Source organism: Theobroma cacao, chromosome 5, assembly GCF_053813885.1.
Source record: "Theobroma cacao isolate CCN51 chromosome 5, ASM5381388v1, whole genome shotgun sequence".
Classification (NCBI taxonomy): Eukaryota; Viridiplantae; Streptophyta; class Magnoliopsida; order Malvales; family Malvaceae; genus Theobroma; species Theobroma cacao.
In genome coordinates this window covers 24,207,490-24,233,183 of record NC_142643.1, presented here as the reverse complement: position 1 = coordinate 24,233,183, position 25,694 = coordinate 24,207,490, and the positions used below count along the sequence as shown (strand labels likewise).

Below are 25,694 nucleotides of genomic sequence, written 5' to 3'. Positions count from 1 at the left end.
GACGCCTCTTTTACCTTCTTTGCAGTAAAGTAATCTACATTTTATGTTTATGCAGAAGTCCTCAGAATTTAGTTAAGTTTTTTATCTGCCAAAGCCCAAATACTGGCTATTTCCTGAATACAAATTTTCTATATGGCTAAACCATCTGTAATTCCCTTAATTCATGACATGATAATATCGAAATGCAAGAAAAGCTCAAAAAGAACCCTAAACAGAGGATAGTAAAAATTGCTTCAAATAAAAAGGGACAGTAACAATTTAATGGCCTTCTAGGAGAGCATTGGAAGAAATAAAATTTATTTACAAAGAATTCTGCACAAAGAGTGATTGTGATTTATTTTGATAAATTTTATGAGCAAATTCATTTTTAAAGTGCCAAGGTGAATGCCAGTGAATTTTCTGATGCAAATTCAATTTACTTTTCTCTGGCTAAACACATCCTTCAGCTGTGTGTTCAGAGAACTTTTATCTGCTGAAACTCAAAAAACCCTCCAATAAGTAAACATCATGTCAAATGAGACCCAAAACATTCAACAATGGAGAAAGGTTAGGGTCTTGAAAGCTAATATTTAAATAAGGTATATCTGATAGACAATATCGACATTCTCAATTGCTACACAAAGATAAAAGGCTGAAGATTAATTTCAGTGATGTTTATATCTATTGTAGTTCACATGCAAATGGCACAATGTTACACACCTGAAATTGCAAGAACTTCACCAACATCTGCAGTGGAATAGCTCAATCCTCCATTCTTCCTAGGACTGACTGCCCAAAGTGAGAAAATCTGCAGAATGATACTTGAGTGAAAAGTTGAAACCAAGACATGTAAACAAAGAAATAATTAGCTACCAGGACACAAGACTCAGATGTAACAGAAAATAATTTCATACTTAAAACTATGGCAATTTATGTCCAAGTTAAAATATGTTCCACAGGTACAAGACCAATTTAAGATGGGTTGATTTGCATTGATAAATCTTTCAGAACTTTTTTCAGAAAAACCTCAAATATTAAGTTCAAATAAGGAAAGCAAGTCAATAATAAGCACAATATAATCTATAGAGTCAAAAAAGAGAGAACACAGCCACTTTATAGTGGTTTGGTTCGATACAAGGAACCTTCATCCACTACCAAAACCATCCAAGTTAATGATTTTAATTTAATCCAGTAAAGCCTTTCAAGAATCAAGCTTAACCTATACACCAGTTAGATTAACAAGCTCTAGCAAAGCTTTCCTAAAGTGTTTCATTCAAACAAGCCCAATGTTTTCCCAACCTTACCAGTTCACCATTTACAAGAATCACTCTCCTTTTATAAAGGTCACAAAGAGAAGATTTATAGCTCAAATAGACCTTTAAGGTAACCACGGTCAAAACACCTGTGAGGTCCTGTACTTATGTGTTCAATTTAGTCCCTCTACTCAAATTTGAAGCAATTTAGTCCCTCAATTTTAGGAATTGCTCCAATTCAGTCCCTCCTCCTAATAGCATCCAATTTAGCCATTAAACAGGATGATGTGGCGCTAACGTGGCATCTTTTTTGCTGACATGGCAATGCCACGTCATCCTTTAAGTTTGAGTTGCTAAAATGGCAATGCCACGTCAACATTAAGGCTCAAGATACTGACGTGACACTGCCACATCACTCTCTTATTCTTTAAAATATGATATGCTCTTGCTAAGGTTCGAACCCAAGACTTCTAGCGAGAACACTAAGCTCCTTACTATCATGCCTAAACCCTTACTTTTAGTAATTTTTACTTTTGTTTTTTTCATTTTTATATATTTTTTCCTAAAACAGCGTCATTTTGGAACCTTCTTACACTCTCCAAATCCCAAGCTATAAAAGCATATTTTTCTCATTTTTTCCTTCCCTTCTCTCTTTCTACCTCTTCTTTTTTTCACTCTCCTATAATTAGAGTTTTATAGTTAGGGTTTTTGAAAGTGTAAAAAGGCTCCAAAACGGCGTAGTTTTAGGAAAAAAATAAGAAAGAAAAAGAGAGAAGAAAAACAAAAAGAAAAAATTAGTAAAAGTAAGGACTTAGGCATGATGGTAAAGAGCTTAATGTTCTTGCTAAAGGTCCAGACTTCGAACCTTAACAAGAGTACATCATCTTCTGTACAAGAAGAGAGAGACATGTTAGTCTCTTGGCATGCCGTGTGGCAGCCTCGTAACATGCCATGTCAGCAACCGAACTTAAAAAGATGGCATGTGAGAGTGACATGGTAGTGCCACGTCAGCATGCCGCTACTCCACACTGCTATGTCAGCAAAAATGTGCCACGTCAGCACCACGCCAGTACTGACGCCATCATATTTAACAATTAAATTGGATGCCATTAGGAGGAGGAACTAAATTAGAGTAATTTTCAAAATCAATGGACTACATTGCTTCAAATTGGAGTAAAGGGACTAAATTTAACAAAACACAAGGGTAAAGGGACCTCCTGGGTATTTTGACCATAAAACCACTGAGGGGAATTCACTTAAGAAGGAAAATACACAATAACATTCACATCTTAAAATTATTTAATTGCAAGCTGTGTGAGTCAACTCTGATGCAGGGTGACTTGACTTTTATTTCAAACATTTGTAAATAGACTCTTGTTTTCAGCTCATGAGTCCACTTTCTCATGCTGCGAGTCTACTTTGCCCATCTTTGATGCTCTCTACAAAAGTGAGTTGACTTTCACAAGTCTGTGAGTCGACTTTCCCAACTTGTGGGGCTACTCTGACCTATATCGGAGCTGTGGAAAAATCAGTCAACTTCTATATGTTGTGAGTGGACTCTTAAAGCCCAATCTCCATTTCTGCTTGAATTTCATCGTGAGTCGACTCGGCACACTGCACTTTGATTTTCTTCATTTTTCAAGCTTCAAATCTTCTTAAAACATCTCCAAATTCTAACTTATTTTTAAAAAGATATAACCTTGTAATACTCATTAAACAATTTAGTAAACATGTATGGAGTTTTGTAATCATCAAAATCACTTGGAAAATCTTAAAGAAAATCACAATCTCCAGGAGCCTGACTTAGATCTTCCTAGAAGGGTACCTAGATAATGGGTAGTCTTTCGCATTCATGGTATGGTTAAAGATAATTGGAACTGTAATGACCAATGTTGCAAAAGTTTAAAAATGAAAATACTTTCATGGTGAACTACTCTTCAGCCTATCACATTTTTCTGCACTAAAAATGTATATATGCAGTGTATAAATGTAAACAGCAAGGGTAAAGTGTAAGCATAAAAGAAAAGAAAAGATTAGGAATGTGCACATGAGGGAAAAGGTGACAGGAAAAACAAGAGAAGCACATTTAAAGTGGTTTGCACACATAAAGAGGATACCTTTAAATGCCCTCATGAGAAAATATAATTTGATGAAAAATACCCATGACATAAGAATGAAAGGGAGACCAAAGAAGGCATGGATGGAAAATATAAAAAAGAGATTAAGTCAATGAGGCACAGTAGCACTAATGATCCATATAACAACCTCATGCAGTGGTAAAAGGCTTAGTGCATGTTTGGTTCACTAAAACGGTTATTCAAGTTTTAGCATTTAAATTACTTTTGGTATTTTATATTAAGATAGGGTTATAAGCAGCAATGTTATTATAGTTTCTAGAAGTTTTCAATGTTGGATTATCAGGATTCTAATATTTTATAATTGAGATTTCCTGCTCTTGGTTGTCACCCTGCCTTTACAAATTTCCTCTATTTTTGACTAGATTTCTTCATATTCTTCCCCTTTCACTTTGCTTTCTCACTTTTCTCTACTTTCTTCCCCTTTCCCTTCTTTGTTATGTATTGTGTATTGTGTAATAAATGGAAAAATCATGTTGAGATAGTAAGAAAATTTGTTATGCATTGTATAATAAAGAAGTTATAATGGATCTAAAAAATATATATAAGACGCATTAAAATATATATCATTTTAAACATAAAACTCTAATACATACATGATGAAAAGGAAAAGAAAAGCCCTTAAAAATTGAAAGTTACCTCAGCATAGGCCATATCGTGGAGTTGGAAAACACAATATACTATAATAGATGACATTAAGGGCCAGTTCTTCCAAAGGTTCTGCTGAGAGGTCGGATGTCTTCCTACAATTCGTACTTTTTCATTTGCATTAGGCTCACCTGTGGAGGTCACTAATGCATCGTTTAATTTATCACATTCTTTATCATTTCTGTCATGGATGTGCAATGTCTCCTGCAACAAAGTCAAACTCCTTAATTTGTCTGCAACTCTTATATGCAGAATCTATACACCAAACGATTATAAAGGAAGCAGCATAAGAAGAAATTTCAAAATCCATATTATACAGGAAGATAACAAAGGAATCATCAATTCTTTTCCATTCTTCTATTCTGTGGCAGTTATTACTAGTACCAAGAGGTCTTCTGTACATTCCACCCTCTGCTGAATGCAAGGTATTATGTTGTTGCTTATTAGTATATAAGACATCATCAAAATGGTTTTATCTTACTTTGTTTAAGTTTAGGGTTAATTGTAGCCTAATATTTATGTTGGTATTCCATTCATTGCCAATTGATTTAGATGCTCGAAATGATATCAAAACCAAAATTGTTCATTGCATCATGTTTGTGGGCTGTATGATGGGTGCATTTGTTTTGGTTGTTTAGTGTTCATGCAGAGGAAAGTTTAAGTGATCTAATCGCCACATTGCATAAGCTCAGGCTTTCTTGTGGGATAAATATTCAATTTGGGCCTCTTCACCTATTGTCAAATGGTTTTAGTGCTTGATAACAAGCAAGTAAGATACTGCAGAGAGAAGTGAGAAAGTGGCAATGGTCATGAGCAATGAAGGGGCAAAGAAAGGGAGAAAGAGGTGTTAGTTGACGGGAGAAAAAGGTTGTCTTAATCAGTGATTAAGAGGGAGGTATTAATTCTTATAAGGATTTTGTTTTGTTATTTCAATTACAATTATTGATGCTTATACAGAAGTTCAATCTTTTGCATCAATATTTTTGAACATATTATTTCATCTGTTCCCTCACTTAAGAAAGAGCAGCTCAATAGGGTGCTAGTCCATTAGTATACTTGTGGGACTAACATTGCTAATTTGACGAATGCAGGTGTTGTCAAGGAGTAAAAGTTCCTAGATGGACTGAGAAATTACTGTGAAAAAGTGTGGTTTGAGAAGTTTGAGTGTTCGGCATTGCCTAAAAAACAACTAAGGCAAGTTAAAATGTCCAAAAAGGGCATGATGTTGAATTATAAAGGATGAACCATTTTCTTGTACTTGTAGTAAATCATTGTTAAGATGTTCCAAAAATAAATTAATCTGAAGTTTAATTTAAAATTTACAAAAAAAAAAATGAATTTTAGATTTTCTAAAAAATTAAAATTGCTTCAAACTAGATATTAAATTACTATATGTCACTATAATTTTAATAAGTTCAAAGTATCTCAATAATTAAGAAGTAATTTTGTCATTCAACAAAATCTAAATGGACATTTAGGTCATTTCATCTTCAAAAGTGCTTTCGGAGACCAAGAGAGAGAGGGAGGAGAAAAGAACAAGGAAAGACTATAGGCATTTTGTCAGTAAGAAAAGGAAGGAGACCAAGGGAAGAAGCTGTTGAGAGCATTAAGGAAGAAGGAAAAGAAAGGAAAGAAGAAAGAAGCTCTGGTCACACACAAAGTGGAGAAGGAGAGAAGGGGATAATGTGGCCACAGTCACTAGCAATGAAGGGGAAAGAAAGGGAGACAGAGGTGTCAGTGGAAGCGAGAAAAAGGTTGTCTTAATCAGTGATAAAGGCAGAGAGACGCAGATCTGTAAAAGTGGAAAGAAAGATTAAAGAAAGGAAAAATTACGGTTGCTCCAGGAAAGGTTGAAGGCGGTGGGTCGCAAGGGTGGTGGCAATGGGTCTATTGTGAAGGTTTCTGAAGAAGAAAGTGGCCATTGGCTGCGTTGTGGGAGAAAAGGGACAATGTCTTTAATAAAGGAAGACAATTTCCAGAATAAGGGGCCTTTTTTGTGTTGGCTGGAAGTTTTCTGTTGTGCATACCAAGTTTTAGCATCCAGACATCAGAAAATGCGGAAAATGACTACAAAGTTTACTTATTAGGGGTTTGTGCAATTTAAAGTGCTCTCATAGATATTTACTAATAAGTACAATTTAATTGTACATATGCAGATAGTTCTCAAGTTTTTTTTTTTTCGTTTTCAAAAAAAGGAAGAGTAAATTCTATTCGCATGCTTACAAAACCAGAAAACCAGCCCTTAGGCTGAGTTTTGATCCATATTGCTCACTCTTGAATCTCTGGTTCTCTTGTACTTGAAATTCTAGCAAGGATTTATTACCTACATCACTCTAAACAAAAATTACAGCCCTTGTTACCCCCTTTTAATGCTTCAAAACCATTAATTCTTGTCAACATCAATTATAAATAGCAGTAACTACACATGTTTCCCTTTTACCCTTTCCCATAAGGACAGCAGAATGTAATATCTATGCTTTTTAACATTTGAGATAAAGCGACTTTTCAAAATTAGGGACTTTAGTACACAGTAGAATTTGAGTCGAAAAATAGTTAATAGCTGCGGCCTAAAACAATGTGCAAAAAACAAAGTGGACTGTATTAGGGTATAAAGGGACTACAATTTAATGACTTTCAGAAGCAAGGTTCATATAGCATTAGAGGACATCAAATTAATTACATTAGTCCAGATTATGTGTATGGGTTTCTACATCTTTCCAATAACTCAATTAAAGACAAAAGAGTAGATATTGGTTATTAAACAAAAACCCGAAATATAAAATAACCTACCAGCTTCGTAAATAGCACTCAAAACTACATTCAAAGGAATATATATAAGTGAAATATGGTCGTAAGTTAAAAGTTTGATATGGTAACATACTGGAAGTGAACAGGAAATCAGAAAGACACCAAATGCGAAAAGTGATATCAAAATGCATGGTAAGAAGTATGGGAACCTGCAATACAATCAAAATTCGGAGTTTCAGCATTCACTATGAATGAGAAAATGTTGCGATACTGGAAATCAAAAATATTATATCAAGATTATAACTCACAAAGGTGTTGCTTACCTCCCAAAAAGGGATTCATTGGCAAATATATATGGGAACTTCTCCGCAGGCTTCCATATTAATTTATCAAAGTATAAATGACTAATAAGTTGGGATCAAGAAAAGTAAGACAAATATTAAGAATTCATAATCATTAAACACCACAACCCAAGAATTGAACAAGGAGACTACAATCACATTCCCATCCAAAAATTCCCTAAGATCATTAAAAAGAATCCCAGTCTCAATATCTTTTTCGTTGAGTGGTGTAATTCCACATCAATTTAGGCTTGGGTTCCCTATGGCTTTATATTCAAGTTGAGCCCCTCCACCTATTGCCAATTGGTATTAGGTCGGATGCTTAAAGACTTTCCATATGACATATTTGTGCTCAAAGTTATATGTTCTCCATAAAACAAAATCATTCTCATAAATTGCTCCAACATGAATATAGTCACAGATAATTAGACAATGATCGGCTAATGATTCCCCACCCAGTCAGAGGCAGTCACTAGCAACCGTCCATACCATGCTTCACCAGCTTTATAAAAGTTGTCAAACAGGCATTCTCAATGGGAAGCATTAGAACCACATTCTCTTACTTCTATGTAGAATTAGAAAAACACCCAGAAAAAAATTTAAAAAAAAAAACATTTTCGAAGGAAGATTTTTTTTATTCATGTGGTCTGAAACAGATAGAAGAATATTACACCAGTTAGCAACATGACGTTCAGAGGTTGGTCAAGAGAAATGCCCAGGGCTTTTACTTACCACTGCTTGGTCTTTGAATAAACTTCATTATTTGAAGCGGGAAACATCTCCAATGTATATATATATATAAAGCACCAAATGTGCAAATTACATTACTAAAATTTTCACTTTTCTCATCAGCTTAACAGATATATATTGTGGTTTTAATTCTATTGTTGCACATAAGGTGTCTATTCATTACTCCCCTACTCCAAAACCAGTAAAAATGTGCCATCCTTTACTGCTGAGAGGACTCATCCATTGGAAAAGAAACATACCTGCGCAAGAAAACCTCCAAGAGCTGGACCAATGACTAAGCCAATGCCCCATGATGTGCTAATCTAAAATGCATATTCTTAACATCATTTGTATATTTTGAGAACTCAGGCAATCAAGGCAAGGAGAAATCTCTTACAATGGACATTCCCAACGCTTGATACTCCTTACGGCAAACTTCGGAAGCATATGCCTGGACACAACAATGAATTTCATGTTAACACAAATAATCTCAAATTACAGAAGCGCAAGAGAACAATACTTCATGAAGTATACAGGACTTTTTCTTTTGGTACATATTCATTGTATGCATTGCCAACTAACCACATAGCATAACAAAGAAAAAAGGACTTATCGAAAATCTATATACAAAATTTCTCCCCATTGAATGGTCTTGCAGATAAAGTTTCAACCAAGCAAACATAACTGTCTCAGGTATTCCACAAAACTTTTTATTCTATTTTAGCTTTATGAGCAATAAGTGGCCTCTTTTAGGGGTTTGCAAAGCCAACATGTCAAAAAATTGCATTCAGCTATAACAAAGACATGCTGCAAGACCCATTGGTCATATTTAATAAGTTGTCAAGGCCTCATAGACAAGACAAGACAACTTCACATTCAACACAACTCTGGACGATTATGTTATTTTTAAATCATATACTCCATTTTGATAATACTATTTTTTCCTACAAATAGGGGCATTCTGCATTTGAATGATACCTTTTTGACACACTGATTTTCTAGAATACCAACACCTGAGGCTTTTCATCTCAAAAAAAGACATCAAGGACTTCAAGCACAGATGTTGCCCCTCTCCACTTTCAACCATCCAAGATCAAGTTTTTTCATGGAACAACTCTTTTAAGAACAGTACAAGAAGAAGATATCTGGCATAAATTTAGCCCAATGACTCCAAAAGCAGCATCAATAAGCACTTAGGAATGATGGGGCTATAGATGTTATCAAAGGCAACCAAAGCAACTATCTTGTGGTGACATTTGGTTATTTTGTTTTACTTCTATTTAGACCACTGATAAACTAGAATTGTCATTTTCTTTTGTTATACATTTTATTGACACTACCCTGGCAAGTATATCAAGCAGTAAATAGGTGGGAAGGGGGCTCTTCAAGATTATGGAAGGTTATAACCCAAACAACTCCAGTTGGAGAAATTTAAGAACATATAAAGGGTCCTTTGGAAGTAGGATGAGTTAGAGTTACAAACAAGAGACCTGGAAGAAGTAGAACTGTAGAAATGATAAAGAAGAAAACTAGACCAGAATCTGTAGTGTGGATTACCATAACAAGTGGAAGAGATAGGAAGTGAAATTCAAGTGGGAAAGTGGGTGACAGGAAATAGGACTTGGAAGTAGATGCTTGGGAATGGGAATTTGGAAGAAAGGAGTTGGGCGAAACACGTAGAGCTTTGTATGGAAATTCACTAACTTGCCCAACTTGCTAAAAGTGACTTTCTAAAAACATTAACAGACTGGAAGGTAGAGTCATGCTGCTGAGAGGCTGATACTATCAGATTCCTCATTAAGAATTCATGATTAATTATAGAGCTATGATTGTAATTCTTTGACAAGTGAGGTAATGACATATGTGGTTAAAGGGTATGCTGGTGCTCATGCACTCGAGAGAAAGGTCAAGGAGGAGCCCTTAACAACCTCCACATACAAGCCACCAAGCAACCAACATAATTTGCATAAATTAGCAATTTGAGGTTACGTTCCAAGTTTTGGTGTATTTGAATGAGTTAGCAATTTGCAGCAGGAATCACATCTGGAACCATTTCCCCTTTTTAATAGTTAAAGCTTAAACACATGATTACACTCAATTGGCACTAAACCTAGTGACAACATGGAAAGCCTATAGTCCTTAAATCGATTAAGTTCTCTTGTTCTCTCATTCCTCTTTCTCGTGTTCTCTCTTTTTTGACTGCAACAACTAGATCACTTGGCTTGAGCTTGTATGCTAAATGAGCCAAGCTTGACACATAATCAAGCTGTGATTAGCTATTTGAGTCAAACACGCACCAACAAATGCAATCTATGCTACTTTGATGCCTCATTTTTCTTAAAGTACCCTTTCAAGAGACATATTGGACATTTAAAGTAGCAATAGTTAGGAGGATATGACCCTTTAAATAAAAAAGGTTATCTTGCAAAAAACAAAAGAGCATATCCATGCCCAACACTCAAACCTAATTCAAGGCATCAAATGCAACAAAAACAAATGTATCAAATGTCTTCTTGTCTGTGTGTAAGCCGATCTTTTAAACAATAAAAATCAAAATCAAACTTAGGACTTCTTACCCTTTGTTGTGGCCTCACTCGCTCTGAAAGCTATAAGCAAATACAAACATATAGATTTTCTCTATACTCTTTCCAGACCTTTATAGCATTTACAAGGAGGGGCATCAGTTAGTTTTTTCTTGCCTTTTTGTGCAACTCTTTCTTTCTCTAAATTGTATCCTTACTAGACATAGACCAAATTCTTTTAATCATGTTCACATTTCTTAAATTGACATTCTCACCAGAACAACAAAAGCAATCATTCCCCTCTAAATATGTCTTAAGGACCAATAAATATTTCTTCCTCTTCCATAATCAGAAGAACTGAATCTCCATAATCCAAAAATTTGAAAAGCAAATGAACTTGCCAATTAACTATTTTAAAATCTTAATGAAAGACATACCCTCATGGGGCCAAGAATGCCACACAAACTTCCAAGAAGAAAGCGTGTAGAAACTGCAACCCAAAAATTTGTACTAAGGCCGAAGAGAGTGTTGAAAATAACCCTGAGACAAACATCAAGATGTATGAGAGATAAAATAAAATTAAAATAGATATGCAAAATTTTATTTTGAAGTAGCATGAAGTCATGAATGGAAAAAAAGAAAACACGAGTACATAAAAAACAGAAATTAGAAAAAAAAAATCTGGCACTGGCACTGACACTGAAAACGTGCCAAACATAATTACAGGCTTTCGACCATATCGATCAGCAATCATTCCCCAAAAAACAGAAGTCAAAGCTCTTCCAAACATAAAGGCAGATCCTTCAAGGAATGAATTACGCACAAGAGTTAATGACTTAAATATGTTTTTAAACTAGAGGACTAATATTTGTAGATGATAAACTAAGAGAATTGCTTACCTACATAACCAGCATAGTAGCCAATATCTTCCTCCTTTTTTGCAATATTGAAGTCCCTTATCTGTATAAGTCAATAATGCAAAAGCCCCCATAAATAAATGGGGCAAACAAGTTTAAAAAGCAACTGCTTCTGCCTCCAATTTTGTGCTGAACACTCATTCATATATTGAAAGGACACATGGAGATAGGGATCACAGTCAAATTCAAACAGGAGAGTGAACCTTGGAGCAAAAGTTTATGCCCAACTTTAGCATTGCTCTAAGCATTAATATCGCAGGTCCAAACTATTACACTGACAAAGGATGGCATAGAATAAGCAATACATCGATGGGAAGGAACCTTTTTTCTTGGATGTACCATTTTATGTTGAATAACTTGCGCTCGGTAGAGTGTGTTATCAGGTTACACGATCTGTGATGAGATTGAATGACCCGTTTCCTTTTTATTATTTTTGAGAATTAAAGGATTCCACATTGTACTACCTTCATAGTTGTTAAACGAAATCTTACACGTTACGGAGGAAAGCTCTTCAGGCATAGCAATTGTAATGTTATTTACTTACATGAGTTTAACATTTCTGTTTCGACAGCGTACCATGAAATAAAGGAAAGGAAAAAGAGAGGAGATTGGCAAAGCTGCAAAAAGATGAACCCATTTGAGGATAAAAACAAGCAAGGGCTCGATATCATTGCAGAAAAGACATAGAAGAAGCTTACCGGCAGCAAGAACAACGACCCAGACATAGAGTAAATGCTTGAAAGGAATACCGGGGTTGGTCTCCTTAAGCAGCTCCACTTTACATCCTGGGCAATTCTCAAAATACTTGTTTTCCGCCCCTAGTAAAGCCTCTCTATTGTCACCCATCTTTCAGTCACTTGATTTCATCCCATTCTCTCAACTTCCAAGTCCATTTGGTTTTTCAACCCTGCCGCTGCATTTGTTATTTGCCTCCACAGAAGCTAGATTCCAGCTCCGGCAGCCGTGCTCATGACTTTTTTTACTTTTTGTTTTTAACTATTTTGTCTTTAATTTTTATTCCCTACTCTGGATGCCCTTCAAATCAAAATGCCTCTCTTTTCAAACTTCCATTCTTTTTCTGATTCTTCACGAGTCTTTTCAAATTATCGTTATCCACACTTAGCGACGCAGGTTTCAGCAGGGCATTAAATGGGACTTCCAAACTTTGTTAGGTGGACTTAAAGAGGGTAGCTGTGTATGATGTGCTTGGTCGGTGAGCCACAATAAAGGGTACAAGTTGGATGGGTCATTGTACGACTTTTCCATTAGTATGTTAAAAAGTGACTATAAATACTATACATAAAGCCGTCATGTGAGACTTAAGAAGGGCTTCCAATATAACTTCCAAATTTTGGTTTAGGGTATTTTTTTTTTATTTGGTTTCAGATACTCTGCTAGTTTTGATTTGGATTTAGGTTTTTCCTGTATCTTCTGGTTTATTATGTTTTAATTTGTTGTGTATTATGTTGAGATTTTGTTTTAGAGTTTGTCTGTATCACGATCCGGTACTCTCTTCGAGTCCGTGACAATCACCGCGATGTCCCATAGACATTCATTACCCGAAATACCAACCGAAATCTCGTAAGGCTTAATATCAGTTTTCGCACCTCTCTTGTGAGCAATAATTACTAAACATCATATTTTAAAAGATTATAAGTTATTTCCAAATCGAAACAATAAAAAAATAAAAAAAAATATTTTCTGTCTCACATGGGCATTTTGATCATTTTTTTCAAAAATTTTGAAACCTACTGAAAATATAACACATGGCGAAAAATACACATTTCATAACTAAAAACAAGTTTTTATGTCTAAAACATTCATTTAGAGTGAAATCGTAGCTAATAGAATAAAATAAAAATATTAAATAAAATATTTCATTTTCTTATAAAACAATATTTATAAAACGCTACGTGAATAATTTTTACAACGTAAAAGCAAAATAAATTCATATATACGGTAACACAAATAACTAAAGTATGTAATTTAATTTACAATGACGTGCGGGTCCTCGAATGATCAAAGGTAACAAAGGCTGTAGACTTACAATTTCTGAGGAGGCGAGTCCAATAATAACTTTTGACGTAATCAGCTATTTACTGACTGTCCTGAGTTTGGAATGAGTGAAAAGGAGGGTGGTGAGTTTATATAAACTCAGTGAGTAAACAAATATCATCTAAAATATTTAAAGTCAAGTAAATGGAGATAACTTAAAATAGTTCATCGTACTATGATTCATAACATTTCAAACTCATTTCAACTAAATAAAATAAATTCATTTCACTCAAATAATCAACATGGCTTATGAATTTCTTAAAAATTTGGCTCGTGCCAAAACTCATTCTTGGAGATACCTTGATCAGAGGTATCCAACAGAGTCCGCCAAGGCTATTAAAGAAAAGATATATATCCATAAATCATATTTGTACGTTTTAAAACATAGCTGTTCCTTGACGTTGGCTGAGTTCACCCTCACGTGGTGGTTTAACGTGTAGTGAACTCTAAAGCTTTACCTAATGAGATACCTTATGCGCCTCTCGTACCAAGGTAAAATATAACTGGGTTTACCGTGCCCCTTTCCAATAGGCTAGTCCACGGAAACCCACCACTGTAGTGACTGATCAATATCCCACCAAATCAATAAAAGTTTCGACAGCATGACATGGCAATTATATTACTACCCAGCCTGTTAAGGCAAAACAAACAGTTCATACAATTTCAACACAATTTTCAATTCAGCCATTCATGCCAATATCACTATAAGCCATTCAATTCAAACCATAAATTTACAACACAATCAAATAGTCTCCAATTACTCAATTTCTAAAATCATCATTCAATTTCAAAATGATTTATAAAACTCATTTCATTTAATCACATTTTACTTATAAAACATAAGGATTCACCATTTAAATTCATTTTTCTATAAAATCACAAAACTAATAAAAACTACTTTAGATAATTAAGACGATAATAAGGTTACTCACAATATCGAGAATCGAGGTACTCCTAATCGCGGACTTCGGGTACAATCTCTTTACCCTTATCGAAAGTTTCACCACCTAGATATAATGCACAACAAGCAATTTACTATATTTGTGCTAAACCGTTATAAAACTAATTTTGGCTTTATATGAATGCATGAAATGGGATGTGAAATGTTCGGATTATTATCTAAATACGGTGTTCTACGTAGGTTTAATTGTGTATGGGGCTAAAATGGTATTGACCTAATTCACACCATACGCCGGTTAATTGGCCAAAATATCCAATTGAACTCCAAATAAATTCATTTCACTTCCAATACTCCAAATCATCAAATATGAGCTAGATAACATGAATTATAGTAAAATCATCCTCAACATTTTCTCTTGGAAAAATTCGGCCATGGAGGGTTCATGAATAATATGTGGTTTTTCATGCTTGATTTTTACACTTTACATCATAAAACAACTAAAATACCTAAATAGGATGAAATTTATCAAAGTCCATTTTCTAATTTCTCTCTTGAAAAATTCAGCCAATAGGTGTGGATGAAGGGCATGAAATTTCTTGCTTGTTTTCCATGCTAAACATCACCAAACAACTAAAAACACTAGAATAATATGAAATCTATCTAAATCCAAGATCAAAACCCCTCCCCCCATGTCCGGCCAGTAAAGGTATCTTCATGCAAACTTGATTCTCAACCATGGAAAATGAAAAAGAATGCATATGAAAGGTATATCACAAGCTAAAATCAAGAAATTTTACCTTTACTTGCTTAATTCCTTGAAATCCACCAATTTTTCCTTGAATTTTTTCTCACTAGGGTTTGTTCTCTTTTTTTTCTCTTTGTTCTTGTCTTAGCCGACCATGAAGAATGAAATAAGAGAGGTGTGTGCTGGTTTTTTTTTTTTTTTAAGGAAATATTAAAATAACTAAAGCTTGTCATGTGTCACCTTTTAATTGGTCCATTTTTAAGCTGAATAATTAAGCATTCTCCCACCACCACATAAAATATCTCAATTATCCAAAGTATAATAGGTAAAATTCAAGGGCTTGACAAGTGTCATGGTGGTGCAAAATTTAAAAAATTTCAATTTTGCCCCCATAGACACGTAAAATAATCGTTTTGCCCTTATGCTCGGAAGAATGTCGGAATTAAAATTTTTCACTTCTCAAGCTCAAATTATGTTCCAATAGTCAAACTTGATCAAAATTTAATCCACCATTCCAATTTTGCCATCAGGTGGCAAAATGATCATTTTACCCCTACGTTATGAAAATTCTAATTTAACTCTAAATCAATCCCCGAACTCCAAATCACCATATTAGGTCATTCTAAGGTTCAATAACTCTCAAATGCATCTTAAAATCTCTATTTGGACTAGTTCAAGGCTTAAATCAACTTAATTGTACCATTAGGTATAATATCATTTTTTAACGATTTCTGAGGCATTCAAGTATGCAAACATTCTATCAAGTACCTATACAATATGGCAAATATATTATAGAGCTGGGCTTGACAATTTGACTGTGCTTTTAGAATCAAAATCTTACAAAATTAGTTTGATTGTACTTTTATATTCACTATTTTATTTTGTATTTTATTTTCAGATTATGGATTTGGATTCCATTTTTTCCCTTACAGTAAAATAAATTTCTTGTTGATTTATGGTTTTGTTTTTCTTTGTTTTGCTCTAGATTTTTATTTGGTTTTTGGGTTTTTTCCTACTCTTTGTAATGCAGGTAAATTGTTAGATATTGTATCTCTGTTTTCATTTCATTTTGCGTTTGATTTAAGGATTCAAAATAGGTTACTAGCTAATTTGTATAATTTTATTTCAAATTGGTTGATTGGTTTGCTATAATGTGTTATTCTTCTTATATTTGTTTTTGTTCTGTATATCGTGAGAAAGAACAAGTATTCAAAAATAAAGATAGAGAGTTGTGTACTTAAATTTGATACATAATTGAATTTGTTGAAATGTTTTTTCAATTTAGCAAATTTGTTTTTATTTTGTTTTTTTTTTTTCACTTTATGTTATCTCTTAACTTGAAGTAATGTTGGAAGAAATTTTTAGGAAGACACCTACAAAACGCACATATATCTATAATTGATTTTATTATTTTTTATCCATATATTTTCATTTGGTTCAGGTCATTAAATTTCTGCTTGCCCTGTTCTTATTTTACCCTTAATGTGTAGTTATTGTTTTTTTTTTATAATTTCCAACTATTCATAATAATTCCAATAATTAATTTTAATATTCTTATTTTCTAATTTTATTAGTACAAATGTTACTGGATCATATTGCTTTTGGTTAATTGTTCCATGGGATGTTCTTTATAGATCATTTTTGCAGAACATTCTGTTAACTTTAAATCAACAACAAACCAAACTATAATTGCTAACTGTAAAGGGCTTTTGGCTTAACACTTAGCAACATAAGAGAGATTTATGTGAAAGGTAAAGCAATATTAATTATAAAAACTTTATATATGCTATGCATATCAATCATATCTAAAAAATAAAAATAAAAAAAATCCAAATTGGGAGTATATATATGAACAAAAAAAATAATTATCTTTAATAATATTACAAGCTATACTCTTATGTTTTTTCAAATGCAATTCAAATAGTAAATGTAAAATAAATCGTAGGAATTTTTTAAAAAATATTATTATTATTAAGTAACATGTGAGAGAACGAAATTGAAAATTATGGTAAAGTAAGAAAATTGTGGGTACATGGGATGCAAGTTGCTATAGCTATTGCAATGAGTAGGATTTTGAAAAGAGAAACACTTCAAAATTTTACATGTTCTCTTATGAAATTTCCACTATCCTCTCCCAACATAAAACTCCTTATAAGAATTTTGAAAATATGTAATAGAAAGGTTATGTAATACACTGATGTTTCAGAATGGATGACGTTATTCAAAGTTTTTTCATACTTTTTATAGTATTCTTGTGAGACTTTAACCTTTATAGACTCGTAGATAGAAGTAGATGCGATATCCCTAATCAGGGGTAACTTCATCATTTCTCTAGTAAGCCCCTAAAAGTAAGATTTTAAACAATATTAAGGCCTAAGTAGGCCTAAGGCATAAATGGATGATTAAATAAGGGTAAAATGATGAAGGAAATAAAAATGGTGATGATTTTTATGGTAGGGGCAAAATGGTCATTTTTCATCTCAAGGTCAAATTTTTAAGTTTTCATGAACCCCAGCATTTCTAGACCATTATGGACCTTGTCCCAGTGTCAAAAGAGTAAAAAAATTGCATAAAGGATTGGAGGAGAACAAGTTAACTTGTGAGGGCATTTTGGTAATTGAAGTGCAGTGGATAAGCTTGGGCTATAAATATCTCCATCTTCCAGTAGCTTCTTCTCCCATTTTCCAGCAGCTTCTTCTTCTTCTTCCTTTTTCTCTTTCACGTTGCTTCCAACCTCCATGGAAGCTTGATATGAATCTCCATAACCTTCTTCAAAATAGCTTCACTTTTCATGCTTTTGGTGCTCCTTTTCATAAATCCTTGTGCTCTTCCACTCTCTCTCTTTAAAACTCTTGAAGAAAATCTTATTTCCATACTCTCTCTCTAGTTAGGTGTTTTAGAGAGAGAAAGAGGAAGCTTCAATTATAACTTGAAAGTTTTTGGAAAGAATTTCAAGCATAAAGCTATCAAGGTGAGTAGTAAATTGGAATTGACTTTAAAGTGTTGAGAATATCTAGTAATTAGATTTGTGAGAGTTTATTTGTTGGGATTATTGTTCATTTAAGTGTTATTAGAGTATTGCAAACAATAGCCATTTAATGGTAGTTGGAAACTAGTTAAGAATGACTAGTAGAACCCAATTTAGAAAATAGTTTTGGAATAGTATTAATGCCAAGTTGGGGTAATGGTGATGTTGTTGTGCATGATAAGTCCCAACGAAGTCCTACAGCCTCAATTGGACCATTAGGAGAGTTAGAGTCAGCTAAGGGCTCAACAAAATACCGATGAGTGAACTTGCATTTTAAAACTATTTTGGGAATATGAATGTATTTGTACAATGCCTTTGAATGAGTTTATTCAACCTTTCTTAAAAATAGGTACCTTGGGAACAAGCTTTTGATTGTTGTCTTTATATATGACATGTGGCTGTTATGGATTCTTGTTCTATGTCATTGTGTTTATATACATATATATTGTGCATTGGTGGCTGACATGGTGTGATAATGATAACCGTGCGTGTGCACGATGTGGGGGGATGCACATGCCGATGATGACGGTGGTGAGGGTGTTGGATGATGAAAATGCCCGTGTGCACGATGTGGGGGGATGCACACGATGACTTCGGTTATGTGCATGATGTGGGGGGATGCACATGAGCTGGATGAAATGATAGTTGTATTGGTATTTAGCGAGAAACTCTCAGGTTTGGAGGGGTAACACTGGTTAGAATCTCGCTGCAGCGAGAACGTTACTGTAGCATTTCGCTGCAGCGAGAATGAGCAAAAAACTTTCTGTTTTGCTCCTTATTTTGTTTGATTGCTATCCTATTTTCCACTTCTTTGGTACCATAGTTGAGCATGGACTTCTAACATTAAGAAATTAATTAGTTAAGTTTGAAATGAGGAGGTTTGGTGAGAAACCCTCGTTTGGCTAATAACTTGAATCCTAACTTCGCTGCAGCAAAAATTCATTCTCGTTGTAGCTACGTTGCAGCGAGAATGCCTTTCCGCTGCAACGAGGATCCGTCGTTTATTTGACTTGATTCGCATAAATGCTATTAAAGTTTTCACTCTCCAAATCCTTTGTTGAGCATGGACCCTTTTCATAAAGTGATTTACTCATGTGGGGTTTACATGAGGGTTTTAATAAGAACTAAAACAAATTGCATTGTTTTAAAAAAAAATTAATGCATCATGATTTCGTAAACATTCCTTATTGTTTGCTTATTCCCTTCTTGTTCACTCACTAGGTTTATACTCACTGTTTTCAACTTCATGTTTTCAGATCAAGAGGCAACCGGTAGATAGGTCGAGGTGTCCTTGTAGATTCGTATCTTTGGTAGGTATCAATGGCATTCAGTAGCTACACCTTCACTGTGGTCACTCCGTTGGAAGCCCAAGTCATTTTGTTGTAAATATGTATAAGTGATGTAAATTATTAAATTGCACGTTTTGACAATATATGTACATTTTGATTGGTATGCCACTATGAGTTGGCAATGCTTAGTATTATTTTGATTCAAAGTTATGGAATGTAACTTAGTAACTTTTGATGGAATGGTGAACAGGTTATATAAATAGGCTTGCTTAGGCTTAGTGGATTACTTCCATTGGGTCCATGAGCCGGTCATGGCCTAAAATTTGGGTCGTGACAATTCTACCTTTATATGATGCATATCAATCTCGACTCGTGTAATAACAAGCCTACTTAGTGCAGTGTTAGCCATTCCTAGACCTTTCATTGCCTTCCAAAACTTTGCAGTACTTTCAGCACATCTTAATATGGTTTTAAGGGCATAATCTAAACTTTTATGTGCTTCATCTCTTATTGCCTTTTCTAAGGGTTTTTGTACATCTTTTGGTAGCATATACTAACAACAACAAGGTGTGCCCCACCCTGTTAACTTTATTTTCATGACCCATAAGTGAGTGTCATGAGAAGGCTGTCTTGATGTATCATGGGGGGTAGGGGCTTTATGTTCTAGAATTATTGACACAATTAAGGTTTGATTGAGTTTGTAATGGGGAGACTTTTTAATGTGTCATGGATATATATATATATGTTAAGTAGACCTACTATTGTGAGACCTTGACCTTTATAGGCTCGTAACTAGGTATAGACACAATAACAAGGGCTAAGGGTAGTTTCGTCATTTTCTCTAATGAGCTCCTAGAAGAAAGTTTTATGATATTTTAAGGTCTAAATAGGCATAAGACCGCATAAATGATGTGTAATGATGAAAACATGAAGAAAACTAGAAATGACGATAATTTTCACGATATGGGCAAAATGGTCATTTTTCACCTCGGGTTAGAATTTTAAGTTTTCATGAACCCGAGCATGTCTAGAGCATTATGGACCTTGTCCCAGTGTCGAAAGAACAAAAAGAGTGCATAAAAGATTGAAGGAGAATAAGCTAATTTGTGGAGGGGTAATTTGGTAATTTCAAGGGAATGGATAAGCTTGGGCTATAAATATTTTCTCCTTCCAGCAGCTTCTTGAATTTCCAGCAACTTGTCTTCTTCTTCTTCTTCCATCTCACGTTGCTTCCAACCTCCATGGAAGCTTGATATGGAGCTTGCATAATTTTCTCTCTCTAGCTCTAGTTTTTATACCTTTGTGCCCTTTTGACTAATACCCTTGTATTCTTCCACTCTCTCTCCTTAAAACCCTTAAAAAATCTTATTTCCATACTTTCTCTCATTAATTGGGCATTCTAGAGAGAGAAAAAGAGAATTACCCCATTTATTTGGAAGTTATTGGAAGAGAATTCGACTACAAAGGAACCCTAGGGTAAGTGATGAACTAAGCTTGGTTTTTAGCTATGGATAATGGCTAGTAATTGGGACTATGAGTTGTTTTATTGTTGAGGATGTTCATCCACTTTATAGTGCTTAAGATAGTGAACATAGATAGCCATTTAAAGTGGCTAGCTAAGGGATAGCTTTTAGGGTTTATAGTATGTGAATTGACCTATTGCTGCTGCTAATGTGATTCTAGGTTCTAACGAAACCCTATCATCCTAATTGGATCATTAAGGGAATTAGAGTCAGCTAAAGGCTCAACAATATACCGGTGAGTAAACTACTTATCAAAATCATTTTGGGAATATGACCGTTTTGTACAAAGTATTTGAATGATTCTATACAACCTTTGTTAAAACAAGTACCTTGGGAACAAGCCTTTGATAAATTAATTTTATGTTATGACATGTGGTTATCATGAATCTCTATGCTGCAGCATTATGTTGATATACATATATGTTTGAATATAGTGTTGTGTAATTACATTGACTCGGCTATGTGCGAGTAGGGAGTGCGCATAAGCCGAGGATGACCCAATTATGTGCGAGTAGGGAGTGCGCATAACTCGGTGATGACCCAGCCATGTGCGAGTAAGGAGTGCGCATGAGCTGATGATGATGATGATGTGATGGTGTGTATGATGATGATGGGATGGTGTGCAGGATGATGATGGGTATACGTATACATATATACATATGTAAATATGTGTGTTATAGGAAATTAATGAGTAATGGTATATGGTTGTAATGCATGTGAAACTTGACATGTTAAACTTTGGAAAATTGTTATGCGTTTCATGTTGGTTTGGACATTTCAGCAGGGTGGTTTTTCTTTGGGAAAAAGGGTAAATTTTTCATTGGTGCCCTGTTTCTCGCTACAATGAGAATCATTTTCGCTGCAACGAGAAACTCTCAGGTTTTGAGGTAGACTGGCTGGAAACTCGCTGCAACGGGAATGAATTTTTGCTACAGCAAGATTGACACTGTAGCCTCTCGCTGCAGCAAAATTCATTATCTCTGCAGCGAGAAACTTTCTGTTTCTGGGTCATAATTTCGCTGCAGCAAAAAACTTTATGTTTTGTCTCTTATCTTGTCCAATTACTGCCCTATTTTTCACTTCTTTGCTACCATATTTGGGCAGGGACTTCCAACATTAAGGACTAAATGAGTTAAGTTTAAAATGAGGAGGTTTAGTGAGAAACCCTCGGCCAGTTGAGAAACCCTCGTTCGGCTAATAACTTAATCCCAACGTCATTGTAGCAAAAATTCATTCTCGCTGCAGCGAAGATTCGTTGTCGTATTTGACTTGCTTGCGTATCATTGAAGTTTTCATTCTTCAAATGGTTTGTTATGTATGGGATCATGATTTTCAAATGATTAATCATATAAGGGCTTGATGAGGGGTTTTTAATATGAATGGAACTAAATTGCATTATTTTGAAACAAGTGCATCATGATTTTAAATTCACCCTTGTTGTTGCTTGTTCTCTTTCTTGTTCACTCACTAGGTTTATACTCACCGTTTTCAACTTCATGTTTTCAGATCACGAGGCAACCGGTAACTAGGATGAGGTGTCCTCGTAGACTTGTATTCATCTTTTGGTAGGTGCCTCAGCATTCAGTACCTGTACATTCGTCCGAGTCCCTCTGTTGGAAATCTAGTCTTCTTTTTGAGATGTATAGACAAACTTGATGTAAATTATTAAGATACATGTTGTAAGCAATGTACACTTGATTGGTATGCCAGTATGAGTTAGCGTTGTTTAATATTACTTTGATCCTAAGTTATGAAATATGACTTAGTAGTTTATGATGGAATGATGAACATGTCAGATTAATAGGCTTGCTTGGGCTTAGTGGACTACGTCCATTGGGCTCATGCGTCGGTCATGGCCCGAAATTTGGATCGTGACAACTATCAACAAAAAATTTCAATCTTTAGGGCATTAAGCCTAACCTACATAGCCTTTCATATACTATCGGGGTTAAAAGAGGAAGTATAATAGGAATTAAAAAAAGAATTAGTCAAGTGCAAGGCATTAAGAGTGTTTTCTCCAAATAATCTCTTTTTAAAAAGTGGAGCAAGCTATCTAGCAGCAATAATAATTTTTTTGTCCTATGAAAACTGCTTTACAACAAATGAAATAAATAATAATAATAATAATAATTAAACAAAAAAAAAACAAAAGCAAACAATATAAAAAAAACAAACACAATATTGTTGTAAAGAAAAATTACTTGTTCAAAGAAATTTTAGAGAAGAGCCTTTGAGAATTGATCATGGATTTCTACAAAACATTTTACTTTTCCACATATATCTCTACTTATTTGATAAATAAGTATACGAAACATTTAATTAGCTAATCTCAAATACACTCGTAAAACAAAAAGAAAGAAACATTCCAATTGAATAGTTGTCAAGTTGGCAAATTAAGACATTTGGCTTAAAGGCAACCTTTTGTCAAAAAACCACCTTACTAGTGCTTTTCAATTTAATATATGATATTGGATAAAACATGAATCATTGCATTTAGCAATAATATTTAATCATTCAACATAAAGATAGTATTTTTACTTTTAAATATTCTAATTATCTTTTCAAAAAATTTACATTCCTTTTGAAGGCAAAAAAAAAAAAAATCTATTTTGTGCCCAAATATTTTTTTTTCTTGCAAATTTCATTTTCTTTTCTATTTACAAGTTATATTGTATCACCTTAACTTTATACATGAAAAATTTCTACATCTTATAATAAGAAAATTTTCATGCAAGGGCAACAAACGAGAAAAAATATTTTTTAAAAAATAAATTAGGTACTAATTATTTTGGATCAAAGGAAAGCAATTTTAAATTTTTCTTATGATCATCTAAAAAGAAAGAAAGAAACCATTTCCTTACTCTAAATATTGCATAAGGTGTTATTGTGTAAGACGTTACTGTATAAGGTGTTATTACCTAAAGTGTTACAACATAAAATGTATTGCCTAATACATTACTGTTTAAGATATTACGGCGTAAAGTGTTACAACACATAGTGTTATACCATAAGGTGTTACCATGCATTGTGTTATAGTACAAAATATAACTTTTCCCTAAATCAATGCATAAGAACTTCTTAAATAAAAATTCTTATGCAGGGGGTAAAATGTAGACGCTCAATTTTCACTAACTATTATTTTTAAAGTACTGTATTATAGAAAAATTACATCAGGGGTGTTCCAAGCGTAGAAGTGCCCAAGGGTGTTCCAAGTGTGGAAGCGCCTAAAAGTGTTTCAATGTGGAAGTGCTTAGAGGTGTTCCAAGCGTGGAAGTGCCTAAAGGCGTTCCAACCATAGAAGCACTTAAAGGCGTTCCAAAGGTAGAAGCGTCCAAGGAGCATTTCAAGCGTAGAAATGTCCAAAGGTGTTCCAAGCTCAGAAGTGCCTAAGAACATTCCAAGTGCGAAAGTGCCCAAGGGTGTTATAAGAATGGAAGCGCCTAAGGGCATTCCAAGCATGAAAGCACCCAAGGGCATTCCAAGTGTGGAAACATCCAAGAACAAGCATGGGACAACTATTTGTATAGAGAAGTGAAAGTAACTTAGAACAAGTGGTAGGATTCATAAGTTACCTTCACATTCGAGATGTTCTAGAGAGCTTGGCTTAGTAGCTCAAATATGGAGATAGTTAAGAGAACTTCTTCTTAACCTTTCTTTAAAGTACATGTGGTGCACTATCAAGTGTCACTACTACATTACCCAAAACTTATGCTCACTATCCAACTACATGGTCATTCTTTTAATATCCCATAAACTGTTCTTTAACTACTATTCCATAACGGCATAGTCTCCCATGATTAAACGTGTTCTTTTAACTACTCCTAAAAAAGTGTTCCTATTCAATTTAAGTATAAGGGCCTTGGAAGTTGGGAGGCAATAAGAAATCATTAGAAACCTAGTAGAGATTATCTTGAAGAGCTCTCTCAATACTCCTTCAAATATTCTTTCTATTCAGCTCTTCCCATCTGCCGTAATCCATGATTTCATCCACCTTTCTTATCCCTTACCACCTGCCACCAAAGCACTTATGCTTCAATGACTGCTCTAGTATTCCTCTTTGCTGCCTTTAGCACATTCCAATTCACTCATAGCAACATGTCTTCTCTCCCTACCAAAAGAACTCTCTACAGTTAGCTATTTGACATGTTGAATGGTAAAGTTTAAAAGCTTTGGGTAAACTTGGCAATTCATGTTTTCGTGTCTTAAATATGTCAAACGTGATTAGAAACAAAGCACGACACGAATAATATTAATGTCTTAAACATGAAATATGTATATGTATACATTTAATAATTGTGTAACACTACATGACGCGATTAACACATTTATTAAACATGTCAATATGCGACACAACACGATTAATAGCACGATGAATACGTTTAACACGATTAAATAAAAATATTTACAATTAAATATAATTTTATTATTAAAGTTAAAATCAATAACTATAAAAACAATTTTAACAAAATAAAATAATAATGACATCAAATATAATAAAATTTAGCATAAATAAAAGACATAAAACTCATTATCATTTAATATGATAAAATCCATCATTAACATCTAATCTTAAAATACTAATAATATCTAAAATCATCCATAATTTTCATCCATAATTAAATACATATCATTAACTTCACATCAACCATAAACAATTCCAAACACCCAAGCCAAATTTATTTAAGGCTAAAATAGTCTTTGACTATTAATTCTTAACAGATTGATAAATGTGTCACATATACACGTTTAAACACGATAACACGTTTAAATATGATAACATGATTAACATGATTAATTAAATATATTTTAAACATGTTACTCATATATAATATATTTAAAATATAAAATTTATTTAACTCCGTATCTTCTCAGGTCCTAACC

General features: G+C 34.1%; 1 protein-coding gene across 5 annotated transcripts in view; it reads right to left on the bottom strand.

Annotated features, from left to right (window-relative positions):
• LOC18598545 (protein ZINC INDUCED FACILITATOR-LIKE 1-like) overlaps nucleotides 1-12,472 on the bottom strand; it is a 29,453-nt gene extending 16,981 nt beyond the window's left edge. Inside the window, exons 1-11 of one of the 5 annotated variants that reach the window (XM_088806488.1) lie at nucleotides 11,971-12,472; nucleotides 11,849-11,889; nucleotides 11,255-11,315; nucleotides 11,054-11,156; nucleotides 10,793-10,895; nucleotides 8,231-8,284; nucleotides 8,094-8,156; nucleotides 7,087-7,136; nucleotides 6,897-6,972; nucleotides 4,007-4,219; nucleotides 700-787 (exon numbers count right to left, since the gene is read on the bottom strand). In XM_088806488.1, coding sequence (XP_088662614.1) covers nucleotides 700-787; nucleotides 4,007-4,219; nucleotides 6,897-6,972; nucleotides 7,087-7,136; nucleotides 8,094-8,156; nucleotides 8,231-8,284; nucleotides 10,793-10,895; nucleotides 11,054-11,156; nucleotides 11,255-11,315; nucleotides 11,849-11,889; nucleotides 11,971-12,118 — 1,000 coding nt within the window. In that variant the 5' untranslated portion in view covers nucleotides 12,119-12,472. The remainder of the gene's footprint in view (nucleotides 1-699; nucleotides 788-4,006; nucleotides 4,220-6,896; nucleotides 6,973-7,086; nucleotides 7,137-8,093; nucleotides 8,157-8,230; nucleotides 8,285-10,792; nucleotides 10,896-11,053; nucleotides 11,157-11,254; nucleotides 11,316-11,848; nucleotides 11,890-11,970) is intronic. The other 4 variants (XM_088806487.1, XM_018121581.2, XM_018121583.2 and 1 more) reach the window with 4 other exon arrangements.
• Between the last annotated feature and the right edge of the window lie 13,222 nt (nucleotides 12,473-25,694).